The sequence below is a fragment of the Schistocerca nitens genome, chromosome 7 (genome assembly GCF_023898315.1).
Source record: "Schistocerca nitens isolate TAMUIC-IGC-003100 chromosome 7, iqSchNite1.1, whole genome shotgun sequence".
In the NCBI taxonomy this organism is placed as follows: Eukaryota; Metazoa; Arthropoda; class Insecta; order Orthoptera; family Acrididae; genus Schistocerca; species Schistocerca nitens.
In genome coordinates this window covers 622,902,022-622,923,160 of record NC_064620.1, presented here as the reverse complement: position 1 = coordinate 622,923,160, position 21,139 = coordinate 622,902,022, and the positions used below count along the sequence as shown (strand labels likewise).

The 21,139-nt window shown below is 45.0% G+C and overlaps 1 protein-coding gene across 2 annotated transcripts in view; it reads right to left on the bottom strand.

Annotated features, from left to right (window-relative positions):
• Positions 1–21,139, bottom strand: part of LOC126195831 (uncharacterized) — a 672,121-nt gene that overhangs the window by 348,811 nt on the left and 302,171 nt on the right. For both annotated transcript variants that reach the window (XM_049934505.1, XM_049934506.1), the window contains exon 9: positions 2,847–2,973. In XM_049934505.1, coding sequence (XP_049790462.1) covers positions 2,847–2,973 — 127 coding nt within the window. The remainder of the gene's footprint in view (positions 1–2,846; positions 2,974–21,139) is intronic.

Here is a 21,139-nt window from a genome sequence, read left to right as displayed (position 1 = left end):
AGTTTGTTGTCAAACCCACTTATAGAGAAATCATATTACTAAAAAAGCTGTATTTGAATCGGTATTTTTGTGAAAATATTGCTGTACCTAAAATAATGGAATCATTAGGAAAGTTGTTTGCTCTCATAAATAACGATCATGATGGTGGTAGAGGAGAAAATTATCTTCAGCATTATTGGAATATGAATGTGTTTTTGGATGACCTTATGAATGGCTAGTATTTTATTTTAATATTACCTAAGGAAGCATTTACCATGGAACGCTTCCGAGTAGCGTCTGTCGTGAGAGTTTCAGGATTTTGATGGATTACTACATGTTGACTATGGGGAAGAATTAGAAGAAAATAGTTCCTGTAATTTAGACAGCGAACATCGTCAACAGGGTCATTATTATACATGTCGCGAGGTTTCCCAAACAATTTATACGGATCGACCTTCGTGACATGATGACGCGACGGAAGATCAACAAGACAATATTATGTAAATTGAAAGTGGAGGGGGAGAAAGGAAAGGAAAGAGCAGGAGCTAATGCCATCAGGTGCAGCAACAATTAATGCGTAATCAGCGGCGACGAGTGGAAACGTGTGCCAGAGCAGGACTCGAACCTGAGAGCTCCTGCTTACTAGGCAGTCTGTTAAGCACTGCACAACTCGGACGCACTGTTCATTGCAAATCCCCAGACTACCTCGGCTCGCTCCTCGGCCGAGTCGCACTCCCACCCGTAGGCACCTACCTGCAGTCCGGGTCCACGTCTTTCACAACCGGAAGTACACACGTGCACACACATTTACTTTCGACCCTAAAATCAGCTATGACGGAGAACACGGGCGGGAACTGCGGTTAGGTGGCGGTAAGTGGGGGTTAGCTGGGGAGCATGCAGAGATATTCTGCGCATGTGTGGTAAACACCGTGTTCAGATGGCGCAACTGTTAACGTAAGTGGCTTAGTTATGCAGGAGATCCAAGGTTCAAATCCTGATGCAATAGAAATTTTCACTCGTCCCCGCCGATTCCGCATAAAGCGCCAATGCAGTTGAGATAATTAGTTCTTTCCCTTTTCTCTCCTTTCCTTTCTCTACCCTGTTCCTTCAGTTTGCATAACGTGTTTCACAGCTGCAGACTGTGCTTGGTGTCTGTTCTTTCGGACAAAATTGGAAGTAAACAGTTTTGTTTTAACCTCATATTATCCTTACTTATTTGTCGTTTATATGGGTGACGGTATATAAATTATGTTGTAATACATAAGTAAGCGGCCTAGAGAATTCCTTTTATATAAGCAAAACACGCTGCTGTAGCAGGGAAAAGAAGGGAAACAACGGAAAAATGCTCCTGTCGTAGCACAAAAAGGTGAATGTGTTCGTCTTTAAAAGACTAACAGAAGAGTGAAGAACCAGCTGCCTCCATCCTCATTCCGCTTACCTCGTCAAACATTTTCACATGTGAACATATTCGCGCTTTGTTTTCTAGACAGTAGCGGAGAGGCAGTGACGATGAAACAGAGAGGATTCAGTGCTGTTGGGGGTGAAGGACAGAGGAGACAGTGATTGAGAAAGTGGCAGCGAAAGAGCAACGGATGAAACCAGAGGTAGCGGAAGCCCAAGAGGAAAGAGTTATTGATCCTCTGTGAGAGACAGTGACAATAAAAGAGAAAGAGAGATGCTTGTAGATAGAAGGAGTGGGAGGAAAATGAGAGAAGACAGTCGAAACGAAAAATACAGATGAGTGGAGACTCGTCATTGTGTTTTGTTGGCGGAGGGGGGGGGGGGGGGTCTGGGCCCTCCCAGACCGACAACTTTGAATGCACAGCTATTGGGGGAAATTTTGGACCATGAAAATAAGTTGGACCCCCCCCCCCCCCCAAGGATTTTTTAGAGCTTCCGAGGTACGGTGTAGACAGTGGCATTAGGAAAAGAAGACGAAAGTCGGCAGCGTAAGTGAGAGAGGGGTAGTGAGTGGCAGTGGGGTGGATGTTCAGTAAATCAGTGAGGGAAAATGGAGACAGCAGGAGAAGGATACGTGCAGGCAGTGGCAGTTACAGAGATGCTGAGCATCAAGGCTTAGCTACACAGGGAGACAGAGAGACTGTGTGAAAGAGAATACGTCTGCGCGCGCTGCCTACGTTTTGGTGAGGAATAGGGAATGAGGGTGTAACTGGCTGGTTCCCCTCTCTTCTGTCAGAATCTTTTAAAGAGGAGCAGGTCACCTTTTTTGCACTTCGAGGCCAGCACTCTTCCGCTGGTTTCATTTTTTTGGAACATTAAAACTCTTGAACAGTTTAATGTTGGAAGCTGTAAATTCTAATGTCATTCTTCAAAGGATTTTACACGCCAATAATTATTTTGATTTATGCAGTATTTACAACGAATTTTGTGTTTAACGAACTAAAACAACGATAAGTAAATTTATTAATTATTCGAAACTGTAGCTGCGGCAGATTAATCAAACATTAAAGCTCATTCGAGTAATGAGGCAGATACTGACTCTTGTGCGTCGTTAGACCGCCTCTGTAGTCCGGTGGTCAGCATCTCTGGCTACTGACGAGCATGTCCTGTGCTTGACCCACAAAGACCACCTCAGATGTTTTCGAGGTGGAAAGCTTTGGGATTAGACCCACACCACGTCGTGGTATCACATCAGATGCCACCTCATCAAACAGGCAGCCACACTGACCACGCAAAGAACCTAAAGGGTGTCAGACAAAAAGGCTTCCACCAACCTGGGAGTCTGACGATATTTATTAGTTTCTGTACCCCCATATCAATTTTCCAAACTGAGACACAGATACTTACAACTAATATATGTTTTTAAGCAAATATTTCTATCATGGAATGACATACCAAGTACCTACCTAGGTTAGTGCATCTCCCAAGATTGTAAACCTTAGTACCTTCTCCTTGGAACTTGAACTCTAGTCTTTCAGCTTCCTGATGAAACGGAATTCGAAAAATGTCTCTTTTCCATTTCCCATCATGGCGCTATTAATATAAAACAGGATCTTGTTTAAACATCGATAACACAAAATTTGAAAATGATAACTATAAATGAAAGTACCTAATAAATTTAACATAGATCAAATAATATTCTTGATATAGAAACATAGGATTTTTGAAATAAAGAAAAAGAAGCAAGGTAAGTATTGCTAAGATCACGCATTCAGAGTGCTCCTCAAGAACCGCTGTGAAAAAGTTAAACATACAGAGTTTAAAAGTATAAGAAATTATTGAAAGAAAGAGTAAATAAGGAACATCTTAGATACCTCTAGAAAATTTAACTTTGTCACAAAGAAGAGGGAAAACACTCAGCTTTAAAGTTTATTCACAGAAATGCAATGTCTGACTAAAAGCAAAAGTGCTTTCAAATACATATTTAAGTCGTTTATCGCTATTAATTATTTCTTTACTGCAGGCGAACATTTGCATAGAAGTAACTAGCTACTTAAAAATATTTAAATGGCTTTCAAGTAATACGTTTATTTGCATTACCATCTTTCGCAGCAGCTGTTAAAATCGTTTACTATTGGTTATCCGTCTTGAGCTGACTGCAATTTAATTGAGAAGAACTATAGCAGACGCGTTTCGCTTCTATTTATAAAGCATCTTTGCACTGTCGAGAATGAGAAACAGTTTACAAGAGTGCAGCGCAAGAAATACTGCAGAATGGCAAAAACTGTCAAGTGCGTATGTGAATCGAAGTCTTTCGACGTCAAACGTTGCTAGCAAGGAGGGAAGAAGCACAATACGTGAAGAAACACCAATAACCACGGAAGATGCTTTATAAATAAAAAACGAAACGCGTCTGGTGTAATTCTCCTTAATGAAATTGCAGTCAGCTCAAAACACATAACGAATAGGATCTCATCACCATCAACATGAATAATCTGCAGTTTACAATTAATTGCCGGCAAAGAGGGTTGATCGAGGCACCTCCAAGCTATTTTTCTACCATTCTACTCTCGAACGGCGCGGGGGATAACGAGCTCTTAAATCTCCCTGTGCTAGCTCTGATTTCTCTTACTTTACCATGATGATCACGTATCCCTATGTAGGTGGCTGTCAAAAAAATATTTTCACAGTGGGAGGAGAAAGTTTTTGATTCAGATTTCACGAGGAGATCTCGCAACAACGAAAAACGACTTTTGTTTTAATGATTTCTACCCCAGGTTACGTAATATATCCGAGGCACTCTCTCCGTATTTCTCGATAATACAAAACGAGCTGCCCTTCTTTGAACTTTTTCAATGTCCTCCGTCAGTCCTATCTCATACCGGTCCCAAACCGGACAGCAATACTTCAGAAGAGGGTGGACAGGCGTGGCGTAAGGAATCCCTTTAGTAAACCTGTTCAACTTCGCAGCCTTTGGTCTGCTTTACCCACAACATTATTCATGTGATCGTCCCACTTTAAGTTCTTCGTAATTGTAATCCCTAAATATTTAATTCAATTTACAGCCGTACGATTTGTGTGATTTATCGCGTAACGGAAATTTAGCGGATTTCTGTTACTAGTAATGCTGGTGTCGTCACACTTTTCGTTACTTAGTGTTACTTGCCACTTTTCGCGACATACAGATATCTTGTCTAAATCATTTCAGGAACATCATAGGGTCTGTGACGCTTTCTTGAGGAACGTCAGATATTGCTTCCATCTTTCTCGATGACTTTCCTTTTATTACTACGGACTGTTTACCTTTGTGACAGGAAATCACGAAGCAAGGGCACACAACTGAGGCGATACTCCATAGGAAAGCAATGTGACTTGAAGACGCTTGTGAAGACCGCTGTCGAAAGCCTTCTGGAAATCTAACAAATATGGAAAAAAATTTGACATCCCCTGTCGATCGCACTCATTAATTCGTGGGAATAAAGAGATAGCTGTGTTTCACATAATTATTCATATATTTTTATATGGTGTGTGCTGCATTTATTGTTCGAACTCAGTTGAAAAGGATACAGGCAAAGTAAGTGTACGTTCTATTATTCGGTTCCTCCTAAGCACACACGCACTTTTCTTGACTGTCCCTCTCGTGGATATATGATGCATCCGACTGGAAATCCATCTTTTACACTACATGTGCCATTTCAGTCGTGTCATACATTGCAATCCTACCACTGACAAATTTTCTTCCAGTGACCGTGAAGGTACTTGAACTTCCCATTTCCCACGATTTGCTACTTCCAGATTCTGCTTTTCGTCGTAATGGAGCTGACTTGGAAGACATTTTGTAACGGCCTCCATATACGAATGGTCTGCGTCACTGCCTTCTGTGCGAAACGAGCCGGGTTGGATTCCTGGTACCACCTGGGGTTTTTCTAAGCCAGGGAGGTCTGGAACTGGGTCTACTCAGCCGCTCGAGGCCAAATGCGGAGCTGCCGGAACAAAGAAGCGGCGCCGGCGAAAGCACTAGCATTCATACGCCAGAGGGACTGGCGGCGTTGTGATCGCACGTCACACCATCCTAGATCGCTCCCCGTACTGCCTCGTAGGCGGCAGTCGTCCACGTAGAACAGGCACTAGGGCTAATCGACAAGTGGCCTTGTAACGTGACGCTAGCTGCAGTAAACGATGACATAACGGTACAGCTTGTTATACTGTACTTAGCGCAGACAGGCAGATTAAGCTACAGTGTGTCTGCATTAGTTTTTACGTTGTGACGTTTTGGTCTCAGAAGTAAAACTTTTGATTTTCTAATCGTAAGAAATTCCTATCCGTCTGTACTTTAACATCGTAAGGAAACCTCCTGCCCCTTAACCCTTGTAATACCGAGTGGGGAGGAGGGGCGGTACTTAGTGCCCAAATTTTGAAACTGTGGTAATTCAGTCAGTTATTTTATTTTTTTTATTTTGCATAAAAGAATTTAGTTTTTCATGAATTCTGCTATCAAATTCTATAAATTTTAAATTTTTCAGTGAAATGTAACCCAAAAACTGAATCTTAGTAGTGATGTCACTTTCCACAATGAATGTCGTACCTAGTACTTTCACTATCAGACCTTACTTAGACTTGGCTATCTTTTTAAAAAGTATGTTGTGAGTAAAATTCGACAACAAGTAACGAAATCTGCATTATTTTTATTTTTTTATATTTTTTTGCAATGGTCGTAAAGCATAAAGTAACCCAGCCTGGTAGCACACATCACTTAAAACGCGTAGGCATTCTGAGCGTTCCGAAAGACCTTTCCAGGTTCTGGACCCTACTTAGAGACCATAAAATAGAAATTATGTTATCAACATAAGCCAACAACAATTAACGAACTCTGTTTTTTAACTTTTGTTAGGGCAGGCACGAAATACCATCCCATGTTGCCCCCTCCTACCCCCTTGGTAGCGCACGTTATGGATGATTCGTTGGTACTGCTAGTATTAAGGTCCTGTAACTGTTCGTCTCCACTCAGAGATTACAAAGAATACCACTCCTCCATTGTGGTCTGCACACACTGTAGTGTAACGACGTATAGATTTGTTATAAATGATTTTCTTTCGACATATGACCATGTGTAGACTTCGTCACCTACGTCGGTTACAATCCACTTCAAAATTATTTATATTCTTCTTAAATTGTCTCAGAATGGTTCTTGAACGAAACTGTAAAACATCATTTGAGTCGTATGCGCAGAATTACGTCACTCGGGCCAATTGGTTTGCGTAAACTTTTTCAATTTTAGATGTCGTTTGTTTCTCCTCAGAAATTATATTGATACACGTTATCTGATTTAATCGATATTAGAACCACATTGAATAAACTTTTGAGACTCAAAGTCGCGATGAACGCTGTCAAAATTCAATAATCTTGTCAAATATATTATTAATTCATTCACATAATTCTTCATAAATAAATCCTCGGAACACGTATTTCAACTTTAATAGCATCCACTAGTTTATTATCTTCCTACATACAGACGTGAACCGGAGCCTTGACGAGACAAAACTAACATTTTCAATAAGATTAAACTTCCTATGATATCATTGTTGTACAAAACATTACAAATTCTCATTTATTTTATTTTTAGAAGCACGACGCAACAACTCGGTTTCAGGATCTTCTGTTGCTCTTTGGCTGTCGACCCGCGACGTACGAGGTGTGGCTAGAAAAAAACCGGACTAGTACTGGTGAAACAATAAAACGAATGCAATAAGGCTGAAAGTCGCGTGGCCTGTCACGTGACTGTCGCTCCGCCTAATGCTCGAGTTTCATCTGCCTACTGCACTCAGTCTGCCCGTGGCGTCTGTTTTAAGTAGTTGACGTTTTGTCTGTGCGTCGGAAAATGTTGAGTGTACAGAAAGAACAGCATGTTAACATCAAATTTTGTTTCAAACTAGGAAAATCTGCAAGTGAAACGTTTGTAATGTTACAACAAGTGTACGGCGATGATTGTTTTTCGCGAACACAAGTGTTTGAGTGGTTTAAACGATTTAAAGATGGCCGCGAAGACACCAGTGATGACACTCGCACTGGCAGACCATTGTCAGCAAAAACTGATGCAAACATTGAAAAAATCGGTAAACTTGTTCGACAAGATCGCCGTTTAACAATCAGAGCAGTGTCTGAGTTAACAGGAGTTGACAAGGAAACTTGTCGAACAAGTTTACCGATTTTTTCAATGTTTGCATCAGTTTTTGCTGACAATGGTCTGCCAGTGCGAGTGTCATCACTGGTGTCTTCGCGGCCATCTTTAAATCGTTTAAACCACTCAAACACTTGTGTTCGCGATAAACAACCATCGCCGTACACTTGTTGTAACATTACAAACGTTTCACTTGCAGATTTTCCTAGTTTGAAACAAAATTTGATGTTAACACGCTGTTCTTTCTGTACACTCAACATTTTCCGACGCACAGACAAAACGTCAACTACTTAAAACAGACGCCACGGGCAGACTGCGTGCAGTAGGCAGATGAAACTCGAGCAGTAGGCGGAGCGACAGTCACGTGACAGGCCACGCGACTTTCAGCCTTATTGCATTCGTTTTATTGTTCCACCAGTAGTAGTCCGGTTTTTTTCTAGCCACACCTCGTATAGTGGCCAGCAATTTTCTCTCTGGTCCCGGCAGCGAAGATGCTGTCTCCGTTCGTTGCGCCGCCCTCTCCGTACATGAAACATAAAAAAAATACAAAAACTTTAGACAATTCACAACCATTACAAATATTACAAAAATACATAAACAAAACTAAATTAAACTTATATTCACCTGCAAACTGGGCTGACACTGGTGGATGGGTGACGCTTCAATTTCGTCCCACTACAACACGTGTCGATTAGAATGGCCAGAAGCAAAGTAAGGAATAGATAGCACGAACTCATTACCTCTACAATAAAATTAATGAATTTTGTGGAAGGTGGGCTCATTGTCAGATCTGATACAACTCACACCATTCTTTCAGCCTCCTTCGTAACATCTATCGATTATTGTGTTCTAAGACTAACGTTGCTACAATAGCGTTTTTAGTAGAGTAGTAGAACCTGACGCTGACTTCTTTGGAATTACCTTGCGCTTTACTGTAATCATCCAACGGTTCAGTGTCTTTCTCAAGTATGGAATACCAATACAGCTACAGCAATAAGCCAGGTTCATTTAATCACTCACCCTTACAGTTTCTCCGATAAGTTTTCAGAAAATATCAAACGAAAGAGTATTAAGTAAATTTTCAGTTACCAATTCTTTGAACTTCATTGAATGGACTATTTTACGCAACCATAAGGTTATTTTTTATTATTTATTACTTTTTTAATGAAATCCAAAAATCACAAACATAAAAATGTTCTGACAGAGGCTGTACAAGAATGTCTGTACCATAGTAAGAAAGGGAGTACGGGGTTTAAGGCGTCGCCTGCGGTGAGACCACTAGGGACGTACCATAGGCTTGAATAGGACAAGAACGGATGAATTTATGTAGCCGTGTCCTTTAGTAGGGAATCATACCACCTGAACTCAGGGAAAACGTGAAAAGGTAAATCTTAATTACTAGGAACATATGACGTGTTCCAAACACGAGATCAGTGTCTTCAACAATTATGCCATGTCGCTCTACATAATCAGTGTATGCATTCTGGGGCTTGGTAAGGTCTTACAAAGCATTCTCTAGAATATTCAAGTTGGGATGTTAGAATGTAAGGATATTAACATTAGCAATATCAAAATATTTTCTATAGCGTGTATTTGCAAAAGGGAGAAGTGAGTACAGGCGGAAGAGGTGAACTTTATGTTTCCCTCTAAAAGAAATTTGAAAGCAACAATAATTGTTACTTGTTGTTGACGTATGTTAACAACACTTTTTAAGGATGTCCTGATGTGTAAGTAAAATCAATAACTTTAAAATATCTTTTAGGACACCCTTAGAAATATCATCCCAATTAGAATAACATGTAATACCAAGGGGGATAGTTGGCGACCACCACAAAAAGCTAAAACATATAAATTTCATCAGCTGATGTTGAATTTTACTCACAAGAAACTTTTAAAAGAGATACTGGTGTATAAATAGGGTCTTGAACCTGAAAATACTGAACACGGCATTCATTGTGTAAAGTTATATCTAGTACTGCGACTTGAGTTTATAGGTTTATTGGTTAGGCCAAATTGAAAACTTTAAAACATTCACGGACTTCAGCAGAAGACCTCAGTAAAAACAAGAATCTTTTTGTCAAAATCTGAGTGGATTACAATATTTTTCAGAACTTGGGCCCAAAGCACTGTTCCTCCCCCAATTCCTTTGGTACTGCGGAATTAGTAGGACCCTCTTTATAACAAAAAATATAGTCGCACGTCAAAAAACTACATCACAGAAATAAAAGTCGGAAACAAAGAGGAAATACCGAAACCAAGGCTTGTCAATAGCCATTAACTGCCCACACTGGGTCAATATGACACAACTTATTCCTCCTATTCCTGCGCCACGCGGGATTAGCCGAGCGGTCTAGGGCGCTGCAGTAATGGACTGTGCGGCTGGTCCTGGCGGAGGTTCGAGTCCTTCCTCGGGCATGGATGTGTGTGTTTGTCCTTAGGATAATTTCGGTTAAGTAGTGAGTAAGCTTAGGGACTGATGACCTTCGCAGTTAAGACCCATAAGATTTCACACACATTTGAACATTTTTTTCTATTCCTTTTCACCAACAAAGCAAGTTACAGAAGAAACTAAACTCACGTAAATGACTTTATGATCTGTTTCCCGTGCTGTATTAATCACAAGGCCGGCCGCTGTGGCCGAGCGGCTCTGGGCGCTTCAGTCCGGAACCGCGCTGCTGCTACGGTCGCAGGTTCGAATCCTGCCTCGGTCATGGATGTGTGTGATGTCGTTAGGTTAGTTAGGTTGAAGTAGTTCTAAGTCTAGGGGCTGATGACCTCAGATGTTAAGTCCCACAGTGGTTAGAGCCATTTGAACCATTTTATTAATCACAACTATCGTCTATTTATTTGTATAAATCTCCATCCGGACAATACTCTAAAGGCCGAACGTTATCAAGCGACCGTCGTGTCTCCTTCAGCCGAAAGGCGACACTGGATGCGGATACGGAGATGCACGTGGTCAGCACACCGATATGCCGGCCGTACGTCAGTTTGCGAGGCCGGAGCCGCTACTTCTCAAACAAGTAGCTCCTCAGATAGCCTCACAAGGGCTGAGTGCACCCCGCTTGCCATCACCACCCGACAGCCCTTGACTCTGGCGACCTGACGGGTAACACTGTTACCACTGCGGCGAGGCTGTTGGCCTGTTTCATTGTACACTTGCGCAATTTGGAAGCAATATGGCTTCTGCTGTTCCTGTACATGTTACACACATGGCCATATATAAAGGCATGTCGTTGCTGGTACTTCAGTAAAGTGACCCAACATGACAAAATACCTGTGATATTTGACAACAAGTTTCATTTGTGTCAACTACGAAAAAAAATTTTCGGAATGTTAGTCGTGTACAAAGAATTTTGTAATAAGTCTATTACATCTTTCCAGAAAGTAATAGAGTGTCTCACAGCAGAGTATAAACTGATGGGAACAAATCACAACATCAAAAAATAAATAATGTAGAGTAATCAGATTAAGGGAAGGTATTTTCCTTGGTAAGATATTTAAGTGACAGAAATTGCGAGGCCACACGTTAATTCAAGCGCCAGAATGTTGACTACAAGCATGCAAATGTGCATGCATTGTGTTGTAAAGGCGCTGAATGTCCGTTTGTGGGTTGGAGTTCCATGCCTGTTGCAGCTGGTCGGTCAGTAAATGGACGGTTAATGCTGGTTGTGGATGACGCTAGAGCTGTCGTCCCATACGTGCTCGGTAAGAGACAGATCTGACGATCGAACAGACCAGGGCAAGATGTCGACACTCTGTAGGGCATGTAGGGTCAGAACAGCAATACGTGGGCGAACTTTTTCCTCTTGGGAAACGCCCCCTGGAATGCTGTCCATGACTGGCAGCACGACAGGTCGAGTCACCAGTCTCACGTACAAATTTGCGGTCAGGGTGCGCGGGATGAGCACGAGAGTGCTCCCGCGGTCACACGAAATCGCGCACCAGACCACGGCTCCGTGCGCAGGCCCAGTGCGTCAGGCAGCCAGGTAGGCTAGATGCAAGCCCTCATCTGGCCTCCTCGTAACCAACACTCGGTTATCACTGGTACCAAGGCCGAGCCAGCTTTCATCAGAAGACACAACAGATCTCCACCCTGCCCTTACATGAGCTCTCTCTTCGCACCACTGAAGTCGCAAACAGCGGGTTACTGGGATGCACGTTACAGGGCGTCTGGCTCGAAGCTGTCCTCGGAGCAACCGACTTGTAACAGTTCGTTCTGTTGCTGTTTCAGCTGCTGCTCAGATTGCTGCTGCAGATGCAGGACGATGCGCCAGAGCCATGTGCCAGACACATGGTTCGAATGGCTCTCAGCACTATGGGACTTAACTGCTGAAGTCATGAGTCCCCTAGATCTTAGACTTACTTAAACCTAACTAACCTAAGGACGTCACACACATGCATACCCGAGGCAGGATTCGAACCTGCGACCGTAGCGGTCGCGCGGTTCCAGACTGTAGCGCCTAGAACCGCTCGGCCACGCCGGTCGGCGCCAAACACGATGGTCTTCCTCTCGGTAGTGCCTCTTGGCCGCCCACAGCCCGGTTTCCTAGCAACCGTACATTCCCGTGATCAGCGCTGCCAGCAATCGTGTACAGTGGCAACGTTCTTTCTGCAGTATCGCACAAGGAACATCCAGCTTCTCCTATCCTTATTACGCGACTGCATTGAAACTTAATGAAGTGCTAATAATGGCTACTTTGTCGCCTTAAAAGCATTCTTAGCTAACGTCAACTCACCATGTCGAACCTCAAAGGTAACTAACGTTCCTGGACGTTACAGCGTGTGTTTGAAACGAACTCGATTTTCATCCTCACAGTGGCGCTGCTAGCACCACTCTTACGCAAGTGGCGCGAAATTGGAAGAGACATCTTTCAACATGCCTACCAATTTTCATTTATGATGCATAACTTCTTTTTGGCGTTGCGATTTTTTTTCGTCGGTGTACAATAGCAGGACTGACATGAACCAATCATAAACAGGCTGCTTCTGAGTAGAGTTCGGTAGAGGGATGTCAGAAATATTAAATAACTGACCAGGGTTCAAATTCACTTAGGGAAACGTTGAACGAATTTTTTACGAAACGGCGAAAACGGGAAACGCTAGTTTCGTCACGAAAGCAGCTTTTCTAGGTACAGACTGTAAAGCTACAATTTTGTTTCCCACGAGCAAAATATAATGGTAGATGGAACCTGTTGGGCTCGGATCCAGGGACTCTGAGCCCAGCGCCAGGTGGTGGCTGGCTGTGGCGGGGGCGATGGCCTGGCATGTCAGCCGCGGTACCCTCTGTGCCGCCGCCGCCGCCGCCGCTTAACGCAGTATTGCCATCCTGAGACAGACTCCCGAGACCGCGTTAAGCCCGTGACGGCCGGCTTCCAGCCGCGGACAGCTGTCGCCGTCGCTGATCTCAGCACGTATCCCAATTTTTATGCCTTCTTTAATTACATGACATAAGAAGACTTTTGCTTTCATCATGACAGAGTTATCGTTGACTTTAAATTTAAGTCGATCTTCTGTAGTGTCGCGGAATAGTAAAGAGTTGGAAACGTGGAATATTGTCAAACTTTCGTTGCCTATGCCGAAGGCCAGAGGCAGTAGGTTAGCCAAGAGGTAAGAGGATCGCACATATAGCGGAATGTGTCGTCACACAGGGGCAGTGGCCTGGTTACACACAACAGGTGAGACAGAACTGCTTAGCACGCAGGTTTGTGCTAGACGGAGACTTTCGTAGAGTGCAAGACAGAGGTACAGCGTCAGCTGTACTGCATTTCACAACTTCGCGTAAGTCTGCCGTAACAACACGTAACTCTGTCACAAGAACACCTAAGGGGCGAGTACGACAGATAAGTCAGCAGTATAAGTGGAACGAATGCGTTCATTACAAACGAGCATGACGTCGGGACGTCGCTCGTGCTTCCTTTAAATACGCCAGCTTTGATAGCAACAAGGCACTCGCAGTTAGACTTGCACTTAGATGTGTACTGGGCTGCTGCGTAGCGCTCAGCTCTGCGATCGACACGTTAATCTTTATTGTTGCAGTAAGGGCGGCCCATCCCGCAGCAGACGTGAGGGGACAGTACCAGCTCTGGTCCTCTCTGCTGCCGCTGTCAATCGTCGACCCAGGATTAGCAGACATCGCGGCAGACTCGCTCGCCGCCAATGCTGACCACGTCAGAGAGCCGTCGTCGAGATCGTGCGGGGCCTAGGCCCTGTGCATCCGCCGTCACAATCGGGTGAGTCGACGACGCTGGGGGACTGCAGCCCGTCCCACCCGTCCACCGCGGACGAGCCACCAGGAGGAGCAGGGAAGAAGACGGGGTGGGATACAGTACACTCCGCACTACGAGAACGCTTCTCGTGCCGACAGCGCCGGGACTCCAACCCGGGGCCTCCTAAGCGCAGCGGCGTGCTGTCCACGGGCGGACGAAGTAAGGGCATTCCACGCTACGTCACAGCACGCGGCGCTGCGCTAGCAAGACTGGTGTGGCCCGGAGCTGGTGTCATCGGTCCGAGTCAGCGAGGACTCGGGGAAGGTCGTTGATATCACCAAGCTCAGCCAGCCTGTGTTGCGCGGGCCACATTGTACTCGGCAGAAATGTCATGAATTAATAAAGTTTCTTTGGCGTTTCTGACGCGTCCACAGTCATTTCCTAGCATCCTGACAACTGGAGAGGTCACCGCTCGGCCTCCAGTCCAGCGTAGGCGACCGGTACCAGCGGGGCGCCTACATTTCTAATGCACTTTCGGCTACCTCCTATTTACCACAGTCAACTTTTGTTGAACTCGCTATTATTCTTCAGTGTCTCCAGTCTGGCCGGCCGCTGTGGCCGAGCGGTTTTAGGCGCTTCAGTCTGGAACCACGCTGCTGCTACAGTCGCAGGTTTGAATCCTGCCTCAGGCATGGAGGTGCGTCATGTCCTTAGGTTAGTTAAGTTTAAGTAGTTCCAAATCTAGGGGACTGATGACCTCAGATGTGAAGTCCCATAGTGCTTAGAGCCATTTGAACCATTTGTCCAGTCTGTCCAACACTACTGGCCATTAAAACTGCTACACCACGAAGATGACGCGAAATTTAACCGACAGGAAGAAGATGCTGTGATATGCAAATGATTAACTTTTCACAGCATTCACACAAGGTTGGCGCCGGTGGCGACACCTACAACGTGCTGACATGAGCAAAATTTCCAACCGATTTCTCATACACAAACAGCAGTTGACCGGCGTTGCATGGTGAAACGTTGTTGTGATGCCTTGTGTATGTAGGAGACTTTCCGACTTTGATAAAGGTCGGATTGTAGCCTATCACGATTGCGGTTTATCGTATCGCGACGTTGCTGCTCGTGTTGGTCGAGATCGAATGACTGTTAGCAGAATATGGAATCGCTGGGTTCAGGAGGGTAATGCCGAAGGCCGTGCTGGATCCCAATGGCCTCGTATCACTAGCAGTCGAGATGACAGGCATCTTATCCGCATGGCTGTAACGGATCGTGCAGCCACGTCTCGATCCCTGAGTCAACAGATGGGGACGTTTGCAAGACAACAACCATCCGAACGAACAGTTCGACGACGTTTGCAACAGCACGGACTATCAGCACAGAGACCATGGCTGCGGTTACCCTTGACGCTGCATCGCAGGCAGGGGCGACTGCAATGGTGTACTCGACGACGAACCACGGTGCACGAATGGCAAAACGTCAGGTTCTGTTTACAGCATCCTGATGGTCGGATCCGTGTTTGGTGACATCGCGGTGAACTCACATTGGAAGCGTGTATTCGTCATCGTCATACTGGCGTATCATCCGGCGTGATGGTATGGGGTGCCATTGGCTACACGTCTCGGTCACCTCTTGTTCGCATTGACAGCACTTTGAACAGTGGACGTTACATTTCAGATGTGTTACGACCCGTGGCTCTACCCTTCATTCGATTCCTGCGAAACCCTAAATTTCAGCAGGATAATGCACGATTGCATGTTGCAGGTCCTATACGGGCCTTTCTGGATACATAAAATGTTCGACTGCTGCCCTGGCCAACACATTCTCCAGATCTCTCACGAATTGAAAACGTCTGGTCAATGGCGGCCGAGCAACTGGCTCGTCACAATACGCCAGTCACTACTCTTGATGAACTGTGGTATCGTGTTGAAGCTGCATGGGCAACTGTACCTGTACACGGCATCCAAGCTCTGTTTGACTCAATGCCCAGGCGTATCAAGGCCGTTATTACGGCCAGAGGTGGTTGTTCTCGGTACTGATTTCTCAGGATCCATGCACCCAAATTGCGTGAAAATGTAATTACATGTCAGTTCTAGTATAATATAGTTGTCCAGTGAATAGCCGTTTATCATCTGCATTTATTCTTGGTGTTGCAATTTCAATGGCCAGTAGTGTACTAACCACACCCACAGGATATTTGCTGAACATTGGTAGTCCTGCGATCTACATTTTCTTTCACAGGCCTCACGAGGTGCCATATTTTAGTTTGTTACCTGAAGACTGATTCGCTTTTATGTCCCATCGGGATCTTGCTAATCTTCCATATCACTGCGACAGAGAACGTAAAAAAACTGTGAGTTACCCCACGGTGCGGTTCTGCTTGTGCACCATAGCTCATGATGCTTGCTGGTTGCAGAGTCACGAAAGTCTTTTTGTAGACGTTTTAGATCTCGTGACACTTATTCGGCAACATTTACGGCTTCCGCTGGAAGGACCGAGGTCCTTAGAGCAGTGCGGGTTCGAGACTGTAGTTGGTGCCTGAAGGTCGGTGACGTAACAGCCAGTGTCATGGCTTCCAGCGGCCACACGACGGTCGGGCAGTACTTGACAACGGCCGAGGAGCAGCCAGTCCTAAACTACTGGATATGCCACCACCTGACACGGCTGGAGGCCCGCGAATAAGGTATTCAATCAAGGCAATTGTATGATAGAGTAGTATCGTATTCATTGAAAGCCAAAGAAACTGGCACATCTGCCTAATATCGTGTAGGGCCACGCGAGTACGCAGAAGTGCCGCAACACGACCTGCCATGGACTCGACTAGTGTCTGAAGTAGTGCTGGAGACAACTGACACCATGAGTCCTGCAGGGCTGTTCATATATCCGTAACAGTGGAAATCTCTTCTCAACAGAACGTTGCAAGGCATCCCGTATATGCTCAATAATGTTCGTGTCTGAGGAGCTTGGTGGCCAGTGGAAGTATTTAAACTCAGAATAGTGTTCCTGGAGCCACGCTGTAGCAATTATAGACGTGTGCGCTGTGGCATTGTCCTGCTGGAATTGCCCAAGGCAGTCGGAATGCACTATGGATATCAATGGATTAGGTGATCATACAGGGTACTTACATACGTGTCACCTGTCAGAGTCGTATCTAGAAGCATCACAACAGTCCTGTACTGACAGGCCTGGTCCATGGATTCATGAGGTTGTCTCCACACCCTAACACGTCCATCCGCCCGATACAATTTGAAACGAGACTCGTCCGCTCAGATAACATGTTTCCATTCATCAACAGTCCAATGTCGGTGTTGACGGGACCAGGCGAGGCGTAAAGCTTCGTGTCGTGCAGTCATCAAGGATACACCAGTGGGCCTTCGGCTCCGAAAGCCCATGTCGATGATGTTTCGTTGAATGGTTTGCACGCTGACACTTGTTGATGGCCCAGCTTCGAAATCTGCGCCAATTTGCGGAAGGGTTGTATTTCTGTCACGTTGAACGATTCTCTTCAGTCGTCGTTGGTTCCGTTCTTGCAGGAGGTTTTCGTGGCTTCAGCGATGTCGGAGATTTGATGTTTTATCGGATTTCTAACATCTTCGATACACTCGTGAAATGGTCCAACGGGAAAATCCCCACTTCATCGTTACCTGGGAGATCCCAGTATCCAAAATGGAGACATGTGGTCGCTCGAGGAGCGGTGCCAGGATATACATGTCAGGCGCAGAGGGCGTTACCATTAAACAAATAGCCGCGGAGAGAGAGAGGCGCGTGTGAGACAAGCAACGCGAATATGCCCCATTTTAGTTGCGCTACGGCAATGCTGAACTTAGAAAATGTGCAGGGTATCTCCCCGACTGGTAGCAGGACGAAACCGAGACAATAGGGAGCAGTCAAAGTACGTCGGAAAATACAGACCCGAATAACATATGGGTGGCGGAATTGGTCAGGGTGATGAAAGAAAGTATGACGAAACAGGAAGAAAATAATACGAAATTTAACTCAAAACTCAAAGGTATCATGGCCCGTGTAAATGTGAGATTTGAAGAGAATAAGGCGCTACTTGAACAGGTTTGAAAGGATGTTGTGAACGAGGTCAACGAAAAATTTGAAGTAGTAGGTAATAGATTAAGCGCTGTCGAGAAAGAACAGAAAAGAGTTCAGGTCGAAATGAGAACACGTGGAGAAAAATTAGAGAAGGGACTCCAAAAATTAGCAGAAAGATGTAATAGCGAAAATAAAAGGGAGATTAAACGTTTAAAAGCCTTCGAAGCAACTCAAGAAAAAGTAGATCCAAACAATAGGGCAATCCTTGAGGGAAAAGCAGAAACCGTAAAAGTGCAAAATAGGAAGGAAATAAAGAAGATGAAAGAAGAGTTAGAGAAACTCGAGGAAAAGGTTGCAGATATTACAATGTCGGGGAGAAGCGAGAATGCTGCGATGCTGAATGCAACAGATAATGAAGAAATCAATTTATTAAGGAAATTTTAGGAAGGAAAATGTGAGATCAACAGGTGACAACGCGATGCTACAAACGAGGTATGCGAACGCGTGGCTCACGTGGAGAATATTCTCGCGTGCGGAACCGAAATGGGAAACCAAGTGCGCAAAGGCGCACAAGACAGTAGCGAGGGATGTGAATCCGGACATATTAGAGGGCAAGGAAGAAACTAGCGAGCAATATAGGCAAATGTCGGAAAAGACACAGAAACTCGTGGGTGGGGTCTTACGGGAGGGAAGCGGAAGGGTTTGACTACAAACGCTTTCTCTCTGTGCGAAAATTCTAAGTCTTCCGCAACTCGGTGAACAGGATACACCAACATGCTTGGCTTAAATAATACCAGTTCCGCCTACCACCCAACTGGCCGGATGAATATAAAATAGAATTTATGTGTCGGGCAACTCGAGGCCGAACCCGCTGCAGCTCGCACGTACACGACGGTACGCGTGTGTCAGCGCGAGTTTCTCCCGGCCTATTGGTCCGAGGTGGCGCAAGACCGGGTAAATAATAATATAATGATGCTGCCAAATTTAAACCAATCTGGTTTTGCGATTCCTGCGTGACTGTTCGAACACATGCTGCAGAACAACCAGTTTTTGTACAACCCTTACAGTCCGGGCGAACTGATAAGGATGTGTGTAACGAAACTTCCAACTCAGCTGCGCCATAACGTGATAGGTGGACGATTTAGAATCGTTTAAACTACTCTTACAGGAGTTAGAGTACGACGTCGACGATTGGGAACAGGAAAAGGCGCAGGTTTTCTATTGGTAACGCCACGTAGCGCTCTATATGAAAATCACTGGCTGTGCTGTGTGCAGTCTGTGGCTGGGTGGCATTGTTGGAATAGTCCTTATTGTAGTGTTGGGCAGTTGGCTGTTAACAGCGCGTAGCGTTGCTCAGTTGTAGGTGAGCCACCAGCAGTGGTGGATGTGGGGAGAGAGATGGCGGAGTTTTGAGAGCGAATGATCTGGACGTGTGTCCATCAGAGACAGTAAACTTGTAAGACTGGATGTCATGAACTGATATATATACTATGACTTTTGAACACTATTAAGGTAAATACATTGTTTGTTCTTTATCAAAATCTTTCATTTGCTAACTATGGCCGGCCCCTGTGGCCGTGCGGTTCTAGGCGCTCCAGTCCGGAGCCGCGCTGCTGCTACGGTCGCAGGTTCGATCCTGCCTCGGGCATGAGTGTGTGTGATGTCCTTAGGTTAGTTAGGTTTAAGTAGTTCTAAGTTGACTGATGACCTCAGCAGTTGAGTCCCACAGTGCTCAGAGCCATTTGAACCATTTTGCTAACTATGCCTATCAGTAGTTAGTGCCTTCAGTAGTTTGAATCTTTTATTTTGCTGGCAGTAGTGGCGCTCGCTGTATTGCAGCAGTTCGAGTAACGAAGATTTTTGTGAGGTAAGCGATTCATGAAAGGTATAGGTTATTGTTAGTCAGGACCATTTTTTGTAGGGATTTTTGAAAGTCAGATTGCGTTGCGCTAAAAATATTGTGTGTCAGTTTAAGCACAGCCATTTATAATTTTTCTAAGGAGACGGAGACGTTTCAGGCTCACGGGTAGTCGAGTACGGTAAAAATATGGGCAGGTCCCGGCGAATAAGAAAAGGGAGACTATTCCCGCTGACGTGAAAATCAGACCGGCTGATCCACGAAAAAACCCATCGGGAATGGAGGGAAAATAACAGTTATGTCCAATGCATATTGAGGTAGACGGTATTAGTCCAAACGCGATGACGGAAAGTTGCAGAGTACGTTACATAGGTCAGGAAGATATTAGGGAAACATTACTTCAGGAACAAACGGATAACAGGATTTCAGCACTTAGTCTGGTGATTGCCATCTCAGTGAAAGGGGTATCACTGGGCTGCGTAAATGATACAGGGAGTCCGGTCTCGATTGTTAGTGAGGCTACATTCCGAAAATGCGGGAAGGCGGAAGCTTGGCCGACTTTGCCGTTGCGAGGGACGAAAGTGAGAGGGGCAATATACGGTAAAATTGTAGAAGGCAAGTTGCAGACTAGGATCATGTTGAAATTCGAGGAGAACTTCTTCATTGTGCCCTTAAATAACACTGAAGTAATTTTAGGGGTAGATGTCATGAACGCTCACGAGGCAATTGTAGACTTGGATGCAGGTATCACGTCTCAAAACAGAGAGGGGAACCCCGTCGAATTGAAGTTCGATAATTGCGTCATAAGGGAAGAGTCTGAAGCCAGCTGCATAGAAATTCTCACTTACCCGGGAGTGCACCAGGAACCGGAGACCTTCGTGAACTGTATTAGCGGAGTGAGCTCACCGCCATCCGTGCACGGAAGGGATGGCGTTTTCAGGAAAACAGTCGAATAAAGTACGAACGGCGTAGGAGGCATGCCAGGGGTCGCCCGTTTAAGACCGCTGGAGGTTCTGAGGAATCACGAAAGAATAATTTCGAACGTACCGGGTGCGATAAAAGGCTTCGAAAACAAGTTCCAAGTACGGGAACACAAAAAGTTTTTCGTGAGGCCGTACCCCATTCCGTTAGGACAGAAAGAAAAAGTCAAGGCAGAGGTCGCGAAGATGCTCGAGCAGGACGTGTGGGCGAATTCGCAGTGAGTCCGTACAACTCACCACTTTTAGTGGTACCGAAAAAGGGTGAGCGGGTGAGGTTGGTGATGGATTCTCGGCAAATCAACACAATTATTAAAGCAGAAACAGACAGACGGGAGAGCATGGAAGAATTATTACAACGTTTCCATGGAGCGAAAGTATTAACCTCCATTGATATGAGAGCCAGCTACAGCATTTCGGGAATGGATGCTGTAATAGTAAGGAAAAAAGAACTTTTATAACCACTTGTTACGAAAATGTAGCACAATTT